Source organism: Phyllobates terribilis, unplaced genomic scaffold (assembly GCF_046119375.1).
Source record: "Phyllobates terribilis strain yellow unplaced genomic scaffold, ASM4611937v1 Scaffold_173__1_contigs__length_4020020, whole genome shotgun sequence".
In the NCBI taxonomy this organism is placed as follows: Eukaryota; Metazoa; Chordata; class Amphibia; order Anura; family Dendrobatidae; genus Phyllobates; species Phyllobates terribilis.
The window spans coordinates 3,293,311-3,312,537 of NW_027362933.1; the positions used below are offsets into that span (position 1 = coordinate 3,293,311).

Genomic DNA, 19,227 nt, shown 5'->3' on the forward strand with positions numbered 1-19,227 from the left:
CCATGTACCCCCATATACAGCCTGCACCCCCATATACAGCCTGCACTCCATGTACTCCCCATATACAGCCTGCACCCCCCATATACAGCCTGTACACCATGTACCCCCATATACAGCCTGCACCCCCATATACAGCCTGCACTCCATGTACCCCCCATATACAGCCTGCACCCCCATATACAGCCTGCACTCCATGTACCCACATATACAGCCTGCACCCCCCCATATACAACCTGCACTCCATGTACCTCCCATGTACAGCCTAAACTCCATGTACCCCTCATACAGCCTGCACCCCCCATATACAGCCTGCACCCCATATACAGCCTGCATGCCCCATATACAGCCTGCACACCATGTACCCCCATATACAGCCTGCACCCCCCATATACAGCTTGCACACCATGTACCCCCATATACAGCCTGCACCCCCCATATACAGCCTGCACACCATGTACCCCCATATACAGCCTGCACCCCCCATATACAGCCTGCACTCCATGTACCCCCATATACAGCCTGCACGCCATGTACCCACATATACAGCCTTCACCCCCCCATATACAACCTGCACTCCATGTACCTCCCATATACAGCCTAAACTCCATGTACCCCTCATACAGACTGCACCCCCCATATACAGCCTACACACCATGAACCCCCCACTTCACTTCCTGCAAACTTGCATGGGATGATGGCTCCTCCTATATGAGTCACATGGGCATGACATCCTCACAGGTCCTTTACCTGTCCTCTAAGATTCATTGTTTCCTGCGGTAGCAGGAAGATACTCATTGCTCCTCCGCCCATGCAGCACACGGGCGACTCCTGAACCTCCACCATCTTTCCCCTGCCATCCTCTCCAAACAGAAACCATGATACTGATATTTGGTCCAGTGGTGAAGCAGGGGAAAATTAATATTAGTTTTTTAACTCCTTCATGGTGGCGCCGCCCCCTGCCGTCTTATGCACCCGCCCTCCAATGCCTAAATATTCAGCAGGGGCCGGTCAATTTGTCAGGAGGGGCGGGTCAATTTGTCAGGAGGGGTGGGTCAATTTGTCAGAAGGGGCGGGTCAATTTGTCAGGAGGGGCGGGTCAATTTGTCAGCAGGGGCGGGTCAATTTGTCAGCAGGGGCAGGTCAATTTGTCAGGAGGGGCGGGTCAATTTGTCAGCAGGGGCGGGTCAATTTGTCAGAAGGGGCGGGTCAATTTGTCAGCAGGGGCGGGTCAATTTGTCAGAAGGGGCGGGTCAATTTGTCAGCAGGGGCAGGTCAATTTGTCAGCAGGGGCAGGTCAATTTGTCAGCAGGGGCGGGTCAATTTGTCATCAGGGGCAGGTCAATTTGTCAGCAGGGGCAGGTCAATTTGTCAAGAGGGGCGGGTCAATTTGTCAGCAGGGGCGGGTCAATTTGTCAAGAGGGGCGGGTCAATTTGTCAGCAGGGGCGGGTCAATTTGTCAGCAGGGGCGGGTCAATTTGTCAGCAGGGGCGGGTCATATTGTCAGCACGTTACTTTTGAGTTTTGTTTTTTTTTGTCTCCCTAAGGTAAAAAATTCTCCATTACAGGCCCATAAATAGAGCTGAAGTTCTCCTGTATAATTGTGTGTGGAGCAGAGATTGAGGTCGTCATCCAGGCATTTGCATGGAGAGCATGGGAGTGACGCAGGTATCTGTTTGGGGATTACCGTACTTAGTGATCCAGGTACTTGCCATGTGCACATACGATTACATGGTTTACAATGCAGCCCACCTTACCTGAGAGTTCTCATATGTGGTGATACATAACTGGAACTCGCCTGAGGCTCCGGGGGGTCCATGAATTTCCCCCATTATAATTGGCAATCCCATGTGTTATTTAAGTTACCGCTGCGGGCCCGCGGCAGCAGGCGGCTTGAATGATGCTGAGCCCCCCCTGCCGCATGACGTCAGGCAGAGCGGACTCAGCATACACAGCGCGGGCAGCCGGGCGCGTCTATTTTCCCACTCATGTCACGACCCAGCCGCCCGCAGCGGCCGCATATTGTCACCATCGCGCGCAGATGCTGGGCCCGCCCTGCCTCATGACGTCAGGCAGAGCAGGAATGGCTCCGGGTACCATCTGGAGCACAGCGTCTGGGGTACGGGAGCGAGGTGAGTATGTGTTGTGTTTATTTTTTTAACTATATATATATATATCCATCTATGGGGGCTCATACTAAATATAACCAGCTATGGGCGGCTCATATTGTATATAACCAGCTATGGGGTGCTCATATTGTATATAAGCAGCTGTGGGGGGCTCATACTGTATATAACCAGCTATGGGGGCTCATACTGTATATAACCAGCTATGGGGGGCAAATACTGTATATAACCAGCTATGGCGGCTCATACTGTATATAACAAGCTATAGGGGGCTCATACTGTATATAACCAGCTATGGGGGCTCATACTGTATATAACCAGCTGTGAGGGGCTCATAGTGTATATAACCAGCTATGGGGTGCTCATATTGTATATAACCAGCTGTGGGGGGCTCATATTGTATATAACCAGCTATGGGGGCTCATACTGTATATAACCAGCTATGGGGGGCAAATACTGTATATAACCAGCTATGGCGGCTCATACTGTATATAACAAGCTATAGGGGGCTCATACTGTATATAACCAGCTGTGAGGGGCTCATAATGTATATAACCAGATATGGGGGCTCATACTGTATATAACCAGCTATGGGGGCTCATACTGTATATAACACGCTATAGGGGGCTCATACTGTATATAACACGCTATGGGGGCTCATGCTGTATATAACAAGCTATGGGGGGATCATACTGTATATAACCAGCTATGGGGGTCTCATACTGTATGTAAGAAGCCATAGGGGGGCTCATACTGTATATAACCAGCTATGGAGGTCTCATACTGTAAGTGAGAAGCCATAGTGGGGCTCATACTGTATATAACACGGTATGGGGGCTCATACTGTATATAGCAAGCTATAGGGGGCTCATACTGTATATAACCAGCTATGGGGGCTCATACTGTATATAACCAGCTATGGGGGTCTCGTACTGTATGTAAGAAGCCATAGGGGGGCTCATACTGTATATAACAAGCTATGGGGGCTCATACTGTATATAACAAGCTATAGGGGGTTCATACTGTATATAAAAAGCTATAGGTGGGATGTGTCTCCGAGACCAACTGGCTCCCTGCACTACAATCCATGCAAAAGGCCAATCAGAGGCCGGCAGCTGACGTCGGCCAGCCCGTCATGGACGGTGCATGGCAGTGACACACCGTAAGACAACGACAGTATATAGCTAGGTAGGAAAAGACAGTAACAGCTGCACTGTGAAATATTGGGTGCAAGCCCCTGTACAGCGACCTGAGGTCCACTATATAAGTATAGAAGATGCAGGCTGCCCTCCAAATAAGGTGTACAAAATACTGGGGGTATGTCTACTGACCCACCTGAAATGTTGTGTGACCCATCAAACAACATTTTTTAGAAGCCAAAATATCCGCATCATTTTTGAAGCAGATGACACTTCAGGAAAACAATGGCGGCGTGTTTCCTGAAGCGACTTCTTTGCCGTCTTTCTTGTCATTTCTGTGGCGGCTTTGCTGTCAATGTCCTTTTTCTTTACTTTTATACCTAAGATAGTGGCTCCGTCTGAAGAATGGCCCGGTCACGTCTTTTAGCCTCTTCACTGCTGTTGAAATCTGAAGTGGTTAAAAGAAGTGACAAAAGACGGGACATATTCTCAGCAAGGCGTTTTGACTTTGCTGTGTATATATTCATTATATTTGCCGTTTATCAAGCTCTTTTTCAGGCGGGTTTCAGGCAGAATCTGCATGTATATGACATTGTGTGAACATACCTTTACAGTCCAACAGAACCCAGCACCGTACCCAGTATTCAGATGTGTAACCTAATTCTATACAGTAAAGAGTAACAGCCGGACATAAAGATGGCAAATGATATTTATTTGAATGAATATTTTGCCAGTGGATGTAATGTCTGGCGACATCCGTGTCTGTACCATGTGCCATCGCCTTCAGTCCTTGTGCTCACCTTGACTTAGTGAACCCACCTCACCAGGTAAGCCCTAACAGAACAATCAGGCAATGGAGTCCAGGGGAGCAGCGCTGACAACACTGCTGCCATTAGATAGCTGCTGAATGGACTCATGGTCTCTTCCAGTATCACTGCCACAATCTTATCTCATTCCTTGAATCTTTAAGATGTTCTGAAGCTTCAAAGGAAGCAGTGACTACGGCATAGGGGGCAGCGAGGGTTGGAGTGGAGCCATGTAGAGATGCAACCGTGATGGTAGGAATGATTGCATGGCAGAACTACCACTTCCTCTCCAATCTCATAATCCATTATACAGATGGCACAAGATTCGGCCTCCTCCTGAGATGTTATATTCCTTGTTGGAAAGTTCCTAGCTCGCAGAGCTTGCCTTCGCTGTAGAATATTAACCAGATTATACTGTGCAGGTGGGGATGGTGGCTGCATCTGTGGCCGAGATGTCACCATTCCCATTCCCTGCAGCTGAATGATGAGGTCAACCAGACGGTTGTCCTGGTGTAGCTGTACTGCAGATCGGCTTGGCGCTGGAAGCTCCCTGGGTCTGGAGGGTTCTGCAGGGACCGGTCTTAATGGCGAGCGGCTTCTTTCCCTGCTCTCTTGTGCTGTCTGCCGCAGAGGAGCTCTGGCCCATCTCCCACTCGCGGTGACGGCAGTGGGGTCTGCCTGATGTCCATCATTGCTGATTAGCCTTCTCTCATCCCTTTGAGAAGATCTTAATCGATGGTGGAGGATTATGGCCTGACCTATAAAGAAAAAGATTACTATTATTATGCTAAATTTAAAAAAAACCACTTTTTGGCCAAAGGGATAGAACCAGCTGATGCTTCGGGATTCAGGGAGAGAAGCAAAAATTATTTCATTTTTGGACTACATAATCCTGCTCAGTTTCAGTATCCCTTCTCTTAAGACATCACAAAGCAGGGGTGCAAATATGTTAGCATTTGGGGCCCCAGTTTTAACTTTTTCCCATGGTCCCACTTTGTCCAAAACTGGCCCTGATCGGCCCCAAGGAATATGAATGGAGGGTGGAGGACACACTGTGTGTTATAAAACATCTTACCCCAGGGAAAACTCTCAGAAAAGCCCCTATAAGGCGGAATATTCTGTCACTTACCCTGATTTTCAGGTCGGCTCATCCATGTGTCGTTGTCAGCATTTAGCTGATGAAGCTCCCGGGAAGTCATGGCTTGGTTACCCGGGGCTGAGATGGTGAAATGTAAAAGAACTAAGTTCTCTGATGGCGCAGATGTTATAGCGCCCAAATAACAGTAAGAAGCTGTGGAAGTAAATACTAGACGTACAGAACAATCTAGCTCGTGCTTCCAAGACCAAAGTGGAGTCTCTGCAAGTACATCAACTCTGAAAATGGCGCTGATGTCACCGTGCGCAGAGATTGTATAACCTCACAGCATTCTATGTCATTGTGACATCACATGTGAGAGCAACAACGCGCTGTCATAATGGCTGACTGTCCAATCTGTTATATGTCCTCTATATACACACATACAACAAAACAAATGACATGCATACATTGTAAGAATAATAGACACCTAGGAATAAGAATCATTTTGTCATTTATATTAATCTGCGCATTATTCCCTATAGAAACCTCAGCCACTGCAGAACCGGTTTCTCACGGTGGTCCTGAAATAAAGCAAAACACAAACTCACCTACAGACCCCAGCTGCTCCTCGGTACTGCTGCCAGAGTCCTCCACCAATCTCCTGGCTTCCTCTTCTAGCAAAGGCCATTGGGTGACCACTGCAGCCAATCAGTTACTTTAATACAAATTTCCCATTCATTTGTTTAATGATGATCCAAAATAAAAACATTTAGAAAACAGATAAATATGATTTTCAGAAAATGGCATGTATGAAGATGGATACTTCTGGTATGATATGCAGAGAGAAGAATACTGGGAGGACACAGATCTTGTTAGTCCACCTGCTTAACCCACAGGAAAATAATCAGGTCATACAGGGGCATACATAGAGACCCTCAGACCTAATAGCAAAGGTCCGAATTGGAATCTCCCATTGGCCCCCGGCAGCTATTAAGCAACCTGCTGGAGATGACAGAGGCCTCCTGTCTAACTGCTTAGTTGCTGGTCACTTTGGAGTCTAAGGGGTTAAACTGAGCTAGCTTGAATTGCAGCAGGTGTAGAACAGCCGGCACCCAGTGGATATAGAGCGGGCTCAGCTTGTGAGTCTGCTCCTTATAAATCATCTTATACTGTACATATACGGCATGAGCAGGGGATGGGGCCATTCGGCACCAGGCTCCCCCTGTACATAGACCCCATAGGTGAATGAAAAATATATAAAATAATGTACGGTAGAAAATTAAGATTCATCTCAGAAAAAGTCCATTTCTCTTGTGCCCATTCACATTAAAGCTAATTTATCTGAAACTGCTGATTTTGGTTGGAGAGTCTCATTATCCTAAAGAAAGCACATGCACGCTCGGCCGAAACAGTCATACATGTGTATTGGGGGGGCGGTGAGGGAGAGAAGATTGAAGTGCTAACAATACATTACATAGATATTTAGGATGGATTAGGAAAAATATGTTATGTTTTTGACCCATAACATGAAAATAGGGTTAATAATTTAACTTTCAATACAAAATTATTATTATTTATTATTATTATAGCGCCATTCCTTCCATGGCGCTTTACATGTGAAAGGGATATACATAGCACAAATAATTACAATAAATTTGAACAATACAAGTTGGCGACTGATACAGGAGGAGCGAGGACCCTGCCCGCGAGGGCTCACAATCTACAGATCTTCAGTTTTACTCAAATTACTTGTTGCAAAAATGAGTACACCCTACATTAAAAACTAGTACTATTTTGTATGACCCCCACAGGTGCATCTCACAAAATTAGAATATGATCAAAAAATTAATTTATTTTAGTTCTTCAATTCAAAAAGTGAAATTCATATATTATATAGAGTCATTACACACAGAGTGATCTATTATATAGAGTCATTACACACAGAGTGATCTATTTCACGTGTTTATTTCTGTTAATGTTGATGATTATGGCTTACAGCCAATGGAAACACAAAAGTCATTATCTCAGTAAATTAGAATACTTTATAACAACAGATTGAAAATGTTTTTAAAATCCGAAATGTTGTCCGACTGAAATGTATGTTCAGTAAATGCACTGAATACTTGGTCGGGGATCCTTTTGCATCAATTACTGCATCAATGTGGCGTGGCATGGAGGCGATCAGCCTGTGGCACTGCTGAGGTGTTATGGAAGCCCAGGTGGCTTTGATAGCAGCCTTCAGCTCGTCTGCATTGTTGGGTCTGGTGTCTCATTTTCCTCTTGACAATACTCCATAGATTCTCTATGGGGTTAAGGTCAGGCGAGTTTACTGGCCAATCAAGCACAGTGATACTGTTGTGTGTAAACCAGGTATTGGTGCTTCTGGCAGTGTGGACAGGGGCCAAGTCCTGCTGGAGAATAAATTTCCATCTCCAAAAAGCTTGTCGGCAGAGGGAAGCATGAAGTGCTCAACAATTTCCTGGTAGACGGCTGCGCTGACTTTGGTCTTGATAAAACACAGTGGACCTACACCAGAAGATGACATGGCTCCCCAAACCATCACTGATTGTGGAAACTTCACACTAGACCTCAAGCAGCTTGGATTGTGGCCTCTCCATTCTTCCTCCAGACTCTGGGACCTTGATTTCCAAATGAAAATTGGAAATCTGGGACCTTGTGGAGTGTGTCAATGACTGCCTTCTGGACATCAGTCAAGTCAGCAGTCTTCCCCATCATTGTGGAGCCTACTGAAACAGACTAAGGGACTTTTTTAAACACGTAGGAAGCCTTTGCAGGTGTTTTTGTTAATTATTTTAATTTACTGAGATAATGACTTTTGTGTTTTCATTGGCTGTAAGCCATAATCATCAACATTAACAGAAATAAACACGTGAAATAGATCACTGTTTGTAATAACTCTATATGAGTTTCACTTTTTTTTTTGAAGAACTGAAATAAATTAACTTTTTGATGATATTCTAACTTAGTGAGATGCACCTGTGCATAGACGTATATTATACATATATACTGCTCAAAAACATAAAGGGAACACTCAAATAACACATCCTAGATCTGAATGAATGAAATATTCTCATTGAATACTTTGTTCTGTACAAAGTTGAATGTGCTGACAACAAAATCACACAAAAATCATCAATGGAAATCAAATTTATTAACCAATAAAGGCCTGGATTTGGAGTCACCCCCAAAATTAAAGTGGAAAAACACACTACAGGCTGATCCAACTTTGATGTAATGTCCTTAAAACAAGTCAAAATGAGGCTCAGTGTTGTGTGTGGCCTCCACGTGCCTGTATGACCTCCCTACAACGCCTGGGCATGCTCCTGATGAGGCTGCGGATGGTCTTCTGTGGGATCTCCTCCCAGACCTGGACTAAAGCATCTGCCAACTCCTGGACAGTCTGTGGTGCAACGTGACGTTGGTGGATGGAGCGAGACATGATGTCCCAGATGTGCTCAATCGGATTCAGCTCTGGGGAACGGACGGGCCAGTCCATAGCTTCAATGCCTTCATCTTGCAGGAACTGCTGACACACTCCAGCCACATGAGGTCTGGCATTGTCCTGCATTAGGAGGAACCCAAGGCCAACCGCACCAGCATATGGTCTCACAAGGGGTCTGAGGATCTCATCTCGATACCTAATGGCAGCCAGGCTACCTCTGGCGAGCACATGGAGGGCTGTGATCCAAAGAAATGCCACCCCACACCATTACTGACCCACTGCCAAACCGGTCATGCTGAAGGATGTTGCAGGCTGCAGATCGTTCTCCACGCCTTCTCCAGACTCTGTCACGTCTGTCACATGTGCTCAGTGTGAACCTGCTTTCATCTGTGAAGAGCACAGGGCACCAGTGGCGACTTTGCCAATTCTGGTGTTCTGTGGCAAATGCCAAGCGTCCTGCACGGTGTTGGGCTGTGAGCACAACCCCCATCTGTGGACGTCGGGCCCTCATAGAGTCGGTTTCTAACCGTTTTGGCACATTTGTGGCCTGCTGGAGTACATTTTGCAGGGCTCTGGCAGTGCTCCTCCTGTTCCTCCTTGCACAAAGGTGGAGGTAGCAGTCCTGCTGCTCAGTTGTTGCCCTCCTACGGCCCCCTCCACATCTCCTGGTGTACTGGCCAGTCTCCTGGTAGCGCCTCCAGCCTCTGGACACTACGCTGACAGACACAGCAAAACTTCTTGCCACAGCTCGCATTGATGTGCCATCCTGGATGAGCTGCACTACCTGAGCAACTTCTGTGGGTTGTAGAGTCCGTCTCATGCTACCACGAGTGTGAAAGCACAAACAACATTCAAAAGTGACCAAAACATCAGCCAGAAAGCATTGGTACTGAGATGCGGTCTGTGGTCCCCACCTGCAGAACCACTCCTTTATTGAGGGTGTCTTGATAATTGCCAATAATTTCCATCTATTCTCTATTCCATTTGCACAACAGCATGTGAAATTGATTGTCAATCAGTGTTGGTTCCTAAGTGGACAGTTTGATTTAACAGAAGTTTGATTTACTTGGAGTTATATTCTGTTGTTAAAGTGTTCCCTTTATTTTTTTGAGCAGTGTATATATATAATACATATATGCCACCAAACAACTTTTACCATATGTGAGGCAGTGACTGGGATCATATATGAGGGACGTTATATATCCCCCAGAATGTGTACAGAGACCTATTAAACCCATTGATGTGCTTTGCAGTCACAGACACACCTGCAGGAATGAAGGTGAGCATTAACCTGGTCAGGCTATGTGGCTAAGGCAGATTAAGTAAAACCCGGCAGGGCCTTCATTTCTTGGAGGAGGCTACAAGGATGCAGTGGGGCGGCCTCCTCCCTCCAACCCGGGTTTTCCAGTGGCTCTTGCCACAGGTCCTTTAAAAACCCTGCATTAAGGTTAGTGGTGTTCAGTGTTGGGACCTGCTAGGCGCATAGCAGGAAAGCTTGGCGGGCCTGTGTGTAGCTGAACCCACACCTGGGAAGGCTCTGCACCCGTCAGGCTCTGAGCGGCCCGGCGCGGCCGTTGCCCACGGCAACCATTGTTTATGGACTTATGTTAACCCGGCTGCGAACCGGAGGACTTTCTCTTTACCCGTGAGTTGCTGAATAAAAGCTGCTTATGTTGGACTTGCTTGGGTCACTGCCTCAGTTACTGCACGGTGTGAACACCGCCTCCTTACAGATATATATATATACATATACTGTACATACAGTAGGGAAAATAAGTAGTTAATACACTGTCGATTTTGCAAGTTTTCCCACCTACAAAGAATGGAGAGGTCGGTATTTTTTTTCGTAGGTACACTTCACCTGTGAGAGACAGAATCTAAAAATAAAATCCAGAAAATCTCATTGTATGATTTTTAGATAATTAATTTGCATTTTATTGCATTCAATAAGTATTTGATACATAAGAAAAACAGAACTTAATATTTGGTACAGAAACCTTTGTTTGCAATTACAGAGGTCAGACGTTTCCTGTAGTTCTTGACCAGGTTTGCACGCACTGCAGCAGGGATTTTGGCCCTCTCCTCCATACAGATCTTCTCCAGATCTTTCAGGTTTCGGGGCTGTCGCTGGGCAACATTGAGTTTCAGCTCCCTCCAAAGATTTTCTATTGGGTTCAGTTCTGGAGACTGGATAGGCCACTCCAGGACACTGAAATGCTTCTTATGGAGCCACTCCTTAGTTGCCCTGGCTGTGCGCTTCGGGTCATTGTCATGCTGGAAGACCCAACCATGACCCATCTTCAATGCTCTTATTGAGGGAAGGAAGTTGTTAGCCAAAATCTCGTGAAACATGACCCCATCCATCCTCCATTCAATATGGTGCAGTGGAGTTGATACCAAGAGGTTCTATTTGGGTCTCATCTGACCACATGACCTTCTCCCATGCCTCCTCTGGATCATGCAGATGATCATTGGCGAACATCAAACTGGCCTGGATATGTGCTGGCGTGAGCAGGGGGACCTTGCGTGCCTGCAGGATTTTAATCCATTATGGTGTAGTGGTACTAACGGTAATGCTTGAGACTGTGGTCCCAGCTCTCTTTACGTTATTGACCAGGTCCTCCTTTGTAGTTTTGGGCTGATTCCTGACCTTTCTCAGAATCATCCTTACCCCACAAGGCAAGATCTTGCATGGAGCCCCAGACCAAGGAAGATTGACAGTCATCATGTGTTTCTTCCATTTTCTAATAATTGTGCCAACAGTTGTTGACTTCTCACTAAGCTGCTTGCCTATTCTCCTTTAGCACTGGGATTGCCTTGTGCAGGTCTACAATTTTGTCCCCGATGTCCTTAGATAGCTGTTTGCTCTTGGCCATGGTGGAGAGGTTGGAGTGTGATTGATTGTGTGGACTGGTGTCTTTTATACAGGTAATGAGTTCAAACAGGTGCAGTTAATACAGGTAATGAGTGCAGAGTAGGAGGGCTTCTTAAAGAAAAACTAACAGGTTTGGGAGAACCAGAATTCTTGCTGGGTTGTAGGTGATCAAATACTTATTTCATTCAATAAAATATAATTTAATTATGTAAAAATCATACAATGTGATTTTCTGTTTTTTATTTTTAGATTCTGTCTCTCACAGATGAAGTGTACCTACGATAAAAACTGCAGACCTCTCCATTCTTTGTAGGTGGGAAAACTTGCAAAATCAGCAGCGTATCAAATACTTAGCCCCTGTGCAACAACAATATTTGGGCTCTTGGCAGCACAAGAGCTCCTCATAATGCACAATTCCACAGGCTTTGGCAGTAGAGGTGGGCCCCTTACCTCTTGGGCCCATATACACATACAAATGCACACAAGCTCTGCACAATACCACTTTTCTTGTCCTGCATAGTGTGTGTAATTCTCAGTATCTGTATGATGATGTCACACGATGGTGTACACGGATGCCATAATTGTTACCAGAACAAATAGTCATCCTCCGTGCTATTTTCTCTAGCACTGTGTTGTGTTGTTGTACACAGCACATTACAGGGTGAATACATTTATGTTTTCAGGGTACGTAGAAAAAACAGGCTGCATATAAAGTGAAAACCCATGAAGGGTAACTCACTCCAGGAATGAAAATGTGCTGATACATGAGATCTAGTATAGACAGCAGCATCCTGGACACTGAGGACTCACATTCAGCATTTATATGGATACACCTAAATTAAATGGGAATGGTTGGTGATATCAACTTCCTGTTTGTGGCACATTAGTATATGGGAGGGGAAAAACTTTTCCAGATGAGTGGTGACTATGGGGGCCATTTTGAAGTCGAACATTTTGGATCCAACTTTATTTTTTTTCAATGGGAAGAGGGTCATGTAACACATCAAACTTCTTGAGAATTTCAAAAGAAAAACAAAGGTGTGCTTGGTTTTAATGTAACTTTACTCTTTCATGAGTTTTTTACAAGTTTATGACCATTTATAAAAAGTGTTCAAAGTGCTGCCCATTGTGTTGGATTGTCAATGCAACCCTCTTCTCCCACTCTTGACACACTGATGGCAACACCTCAGAAGAAATTCTAGCACAGGCTTCCAGTATCCGTTGTTTTAGATGCTGCACATCTCGTATCTTCACAGCATAGACAATTGCCTTCAGATGACCCCAAAGATAAAAGTCTAAGGGATGTCAGATCAGGAGACATTGGTGGCCATTCCACTGGCCCATGACAACCAATCCACTGGCCCATGACAACCAATCCACTTTACAGGAAACTCTTCATGTAGGAATGTTCGGACCTGACACCCATAATGTGGTGGTGCACCATCTTGTTGGAAAAACTCAGGGAACGTGCCATCTTCAGTGCATAAAGAGGGCAACACATCATCATGTAGCAATTTCAGATATCCAGTGGCATTGAGTTTCCATTGATGAAGAGTGGCCCCACTATCTTTGTACACCATATACCACACCATACCATCAAGATACGAGATGTGCAGCACCTGAAACAACGGATAATGGAAGCCTGTGCTAGCATTTCTTCTGAGGTATTGCCATCAGTGTGTCAAGAGTGGGAAAAGATGGTTGCATTGACAATCCAACACAATGGGCAGCACTTTGAACACATTTTATAAGTGGTCATAAACTTGTAAAACACTCATGAAAGAATAAAGTTATGTTAAAACCAAGCACACCATTGTATTTTTATGAAATTCTCAATAAGTTTGATGTGTCACATGACCCTCTTCCCATTGAAAAAAATAAAGTTGGATCCACAATGGCCAACTTCAAAATGGCCGCCATGGTCACCACCCATCTGGAAAAGTTTTCCCCCTCCCATACACTAATGTGCCACAACAGGAAGCTGATATCACCAACCATTCCCATGTAATTTAGGTGTATCCATATAAATAGCCCTCCCTGTAGAGACCAGTTGACAAGAAAACAGTCTGACACCAATAATAGATTATAAATTGTTCGCCAGTGAGTCGCAAAATAAATGAAACAGTGTAATGTTTTTAACCCCTTTTCATTGTTGTGCTTTTTGTTTTTTCTCCCCAGGAGCCATACTGACTTGCAGTCTTGAAACACACCTTTCATTTTACCATTCAATATAGTAAAAAACTTTAAAAAAATTGGTGAAATTGCAGGAAAAAAAAAACCTTAAAACTGTATTTTGGGTTTTGTTTTCACAGCCGGCATCTTATGGTACAAATGACTTGTTACCATGATTTTCCAGGTCAGTACAATTTTAGTGATTGTGTAAGGTTTTTATTATCTAAATGGTGAAAAAAAATGATGGAGACTCATAAAAAAATGTTGTGCGTTTGGCCATTGTCCAAGCAGTTCTCCTTATCTATCCAGTTTCTAAAGTCATCAAAACTATAAGTGAAGTCTGCTGTAGACGTGAGCGAGACATCTCCAGCCATTGGCTTTCGCCTTAGTGCTGTAATTGCATTTAGCTTACAATCCCGACCTGGAGGACGCACACACTGGATTCTGCACCATTACATCCATTAGCTGTCATAGTATTGCAAATATAGGAATTGTAAAATATAATGTGGCCGCTGAAAGGCTCCTCTCCATGTTCCAGGTGATGCTTCAGAAAAGAAGCTCCAGTGAAGTCTGTGATAAGGATCGGCCATTATCACAGTGAAAACATGATACAGTCACAGGAATAAAACTAATTAACATCAGATTTTATTGCATAATAGTGACATCAATATTAGAGTTGAGCAGCCATGATTGTCCACCAGCCATGTCAGTAGTCCATAGCCACCAAACCTCCGCCCCTGCCCGCATTTGCAGTGCTTCTTCTGATTAGTAAACCTGACACAACATCATCATTGCGGCATGACATACACATGATGTCCTACTAATCAGGTATCTGGTCCGGAAGCCACAGACTACTGACATGGCCACCAGACCAGGGTCCTCTGGATATTTTAACTACACTCTGATATCATACATGTAAGTACAGCAAAGAGTTGTAATATTATGTACACAATATGGATTCCCAGGAATGTCAAAGGGAATCTGTCAGTAGGATCAACCCTCCTAAGCCGTCTATAAGGGCATGTAGGTCATAGGAAGCTGAATAAAATGATACCCTGAGATCTGATGTCTTATTCCAGAGAATCTATTATTTTCTTATATGTAAATGAGCTGTTCCAGCCTATAGGCCGGACACTGATCTGCATGAGAATCTGTCTCCAGAGCTTATTGTAAATGATAGGAGTTATCAGTGTGAGACATGTAAGGGCTGACACTTTGTTCTCACACACAGCTCTGCAGCAAGATCAGAACTAACAGTACAGCAGAGATTAACTTTGTCTCAATGCAAATACATTTGCAGCTGCAGTTGTCCTGTGTGCTTCCGCAGCCAGCGCTGGAGGGAGGAGTACAGCAGAGCTATCAGCACTGTGAGAAGAGAGATGCAAATGTGTTTGTAACGAGACAAGGTTCATCTCTGCTGTGCTGTGTGAATTATAATCAAATACAGCTCTGCAGCAGAGCCGACAGCTATATGAGAGGATAACTGCTGCAGAAAATGTGTTTGTAGTGAGACAAAGTTAAGTTCTGCTGTACTGTTTTAATTGCAACTACACACAGCTCTACAGAGAGATCAGACTGTCAGTCATTACATATTTCACACGGGTAACGCTCCCTTTCATTTAAAATAAGGTCTATGGGCCGGATACAGATCTTAGTGGATTCTCTGGATTAAGACATCAGATCACAGATATCAGGGTATAATTGTATTCAGCATCCTATGACCCGCATGCCCATATAGACGGCTTTGGAGGGTTGATCCCACTATAGATTCCCATTAAGTATATTTTAGATGGTCTGAAAGGCTGCATCCGCAAAACAGAACATAAAACAGAAACTTAGATGGTCAGAAATCCAAGTTCAATGTTATTATGATTGGCATCAAGTCTGATCACACACGTGGCGTGTTGTACATTGTACCATTTTCAGACAACCGAAATGCCCAGAGTTCCTTACTGACAGATCAGCTTAGACACCGAAGATCGTAGGTCACATTTACTTATTGAACCCATAGTCATAAGTTACCAATTTTACAGTATATACAAGCATAGACAGTGCAGGGTGTAACTCCTGAAGGGGGCGCTGCAGACGTGCTGCCATTAAGGTTCCCACAAACGGCGATCCTTGCTCCTGCTTATTGTACGGTCAGATTGATTTCAGATGCTAAGAACTGGGTCCGTACGTCCCGGCTTTTTCTGCTACTTCCAGGGCGGACTTCAAGTTCTGGTCAAAGAGTTCACACCTAAAAGAAACAGGTACAACATGTAGAGAAATTGCTTTTAGTTTTCCCAAACCCCTTTATCAATGGAAAATGCTTCAAGGGATATCCTCAAGTTAGGGATCTGTGGGATCGGGGATAACTTCCTGATTACTAGAGGCTTTACCGCTGAGACACACACCCATCCCAAGAAACATTACTCTGAAGAGCCCTGTGTGAATGAGCACTGCTGCTCCATTCATTCTTATGGGAGTGCCGAAGACCAGCTGAATGCCGCGCTCGCCTATCACTTAAGAATGAATGTAGCGGCAGTGCACAAGGTCGACACCACTTCTTGTACACAGGGCTCTTCAGGGCTCCGGTTCTCGGGATTAGTGCGGGCCCCAACAGTCAGACCCCCCAGGGATCAGAAAGTTTTCTACGATCCCAAAATATCTCATATATAGTGAATAACTTCCTAACTTGATAATACCCCGTTTATTGGGAACCTGATAGCTGATTCATGCCGCCTGGATAATGGGCAGCATGAATCCATCATTTTGGGCAGGTATGTTCAGGTATGAAATGCTGTGGCGTTTTGGAGAAATCATACATTTACAAGCCATTCAGGGACTATGCTGTTCGGGTAACTAGTCAAAGAGGCTGGTCCCCAGCAACTTCTCTATGCTCCACCTCAGTGACAGATCTCTACATACAAGTGTGTATAGGGAGAGACCTGTCAATCAAGAGGAGAGGGGCGGGGAGAACCTGCCAGGGACCAGCCTCTTGGACTAGTTCTGAAAGACGTAGTCCCCAGCCACATTGTCTAAAGGCACAACGTTGCCTGAAATGACAGACTAGTGTCTGATACCTGCTGCCTGTGCTCCCGGGCAGCAGGTATCAGCTGTCAGGTTCATTTTAACCCCGTCAGGGCTAGGTGATTTTCCACTTTTTTTTTCCTCCCCTTCTTCCAAGAGCCATAATTTATTTTTCCTTTGACACAGCTGTATCAGGGCTTGTTTTTTATGGGACCAGCTGTATTATGGATGAGACCATTCATTCAATTTACTGCATTCTGTAGTGAAAAACAGAAACAATATGAAGTGCAATGAAACTGAAAAAATGTCAATTCCACAGTTGTTTTTTCAGGTTTCATTCTTAAAGAAATTGACCACTACTTTTACATTGATGCCCTATCCTTAGGATAGGGCATCAATGTATGATTAGACAGCGGAGCCCCGCAGGTGAGCACTTCCGGCAGGCGCCGGCACCGATAACAGCTGATTGGCGGGGGTGTGCATGCTCGTCAGCTACGCTGCAGTCGTTGGTTAGCTCATCCTCTACGCTGCAGTCGTTGGCTAGCTCGTCCCCTACGCTGCAGTCGTTGGCTAGCTCGTCCCCTACTCTGCAGTCATTGGCTAGCTCATCCTCTATGCTGCAGTCGTTGGCTAACTCGTCCTCTACGCTGCAGTCGTTGGCTAGCTCGTCCTCTACGCTGCAGTCGGTGGCTAGCTCTTCCTCTACGCTGCACTCGATGGCTAGCTCGTCCTCTACGCTGCAGTCGTTGGCTAGCTCGTCCTCTACGCTGCAGTCGTTGGCTAGCTCGTCCTCTACGCTGCAGTCGTTGGCTAGCTCGTCCTCTACGCTGCAGTCCTTGGCTAGCTCGTCCTCTACGCTGGAGTCCTTGGCTAGCTCGTCCTCTACGCTGCAGTCCTTGGCTAGCTCGTCCTCTACGCTGCAGTCCTTGGCTAGCTCGTCCTCTACGCTGCAGTCCTTGGCTAGCTCGTCCTCTACGCTGCAGTCGTTGGCTAGTTCGTCCTATACGTTGAATTACCATAATTTGCAGTATATGGTATGAATCTCAGGCTCTTTTGAAGCTCAAAACATAGCTGAGCTTCAGCGGAGGGAAAAGATGGTAGCGACAGGGACCCTCAAGCAGGCCTCCAAATACCACGGTAGCACATCGGTTCCCTGCGATTGTGTTGGGCGCACTGATTAGCAAGAGCACAGACAATTGCACCATTTAAATGCCACTATCAGAAATTGACCATGGCATTTAAATAATTAAAACAGCAGCAATCATGGCTGATGCTTAATGCTGCTGTTAGAGGCAGATGTCGGCACTCCATATACGTGCACCCTGACTGGCATGTACATGTATGGCAGGGTGCGCAAAGGGGTTCAAGGTAATGGACGTCTCTTAATATGATCTATTAGGACATATGGACAATGGTTCACTGCTCTCACAGTACAGTGAAAGCGACTCCTGTTCTGGTGCACATGGACGCCCCATATATTACAGAGTAAGGGATTTATCTTACCTAATTGGCATCTCCAAGGAGTAAAATGGGTTTTTAAGAGCGAAGTCAGAATACAGTTCATAAATCTTGCGGAGTAATGAATCTATGCCAGCCTGTCGTGGGTCCGAAAGCACCATGAACTTTATACCTTCAAAGAAAGAGTCGACAGATAATACATTTCAGTAACAGGGAGCAATATGTATACACACTCACATTATATATGTGGCCCATATTTTTCTAAAACAGCTTCAAGTGATTATGGAGCTGCAGGAGCAGGGAGCCGGCTGTCAGACACGGCCGGACTCCCAACAGAGAGAGCGGAGGGGGTTTATTACCGTCTTTGTCTTACTGATCGCTGTATACACAAAAATGGGAAGGAATAATGTCACTTTCTCCTCCTGACCTAGTGATCATGGGATCGCTGGCTGCAGAGAGGGAGCAGGAGCTGCCGGGTCCTAGGAGACTCACTGAGCTCTGCTATGCAGCAGGAAATTGAATTTCCCCTGTAACCGCGGCTAATATACCAGACCTGGTTGCAGGGAAAATTAGATTTTTTTTAAAAAAAGTGTTTAATTGTTGAATTGTCCCCAAAGGTGTTTCAGGACCTTATGTGGAGCACAATGTGTGAAATAAATGAAAAATAAATACATTAATAAATAAAAGCAAGAAAATGGTGCTGCCAAATTGATGTTACTAGCCCTGCCCCTGCTGTTAAAAACAAAAAAAAACATTATATAAAATAATTATTATGGAAATGGGAACAACATTAAATTTTTTTTTTTGTGGCTATAAAGAAAAATGTAAAAAAGATAGACGTACTTCCTTTACTCTCCTATGGATATCGCCCGTTATAGGCAAAAAGATACAATAAAAGAAGAGAATGTGAAAATAACAAACATTAGGCCCCACGAAAAAAGATGAATAAAGTACTTGAATATCAAAAAAAAAAAAAGTAAAGCTCTTTAAACTGCATGTACGAAAAAAATCTGAAAATGTATTTATTCAGGAACAAGGAGAAATGGCCGGGTGCTGGGCTGTTTAAATAAGTGTGCCCATGACAAATCCCATTTCTGAGGA

At 44.9% G+C, this 19,227-nt stretch overlaps 1 protein-coding gene across 1 annotated transcript in view; it reads right to left on the reverse strand.

The window, feature by feature from the left end:
- Window positions 1-15,636: 15,636 nt before the first annotated feature.
- The window catches only part of LOC141212402 (trafficking protein particle complex subunit 4-like), a 95,837-nt gene continuing 92,246 nt past the window's right edge, over window positions 15,637-19,227 (reverse strand). The window contains exons 2-3 of the mRNA XM_073664938.1: window positions 18,172-18,298; window positions 15,637-15,895 (exon numbers count right to left, since the gene is read on the reverse strand). Coding sequence (XP_073521039.1) covers window positions 15,817-15,895; window positions 18,172-18,298 — 206 coding nt within the window. The 3' untranslated portion in view covers window positions 15,637-15,816. The remainder of the gene's footprint in view (window positions 15,896-18,171; window positions 18,299-19,227) is intronic.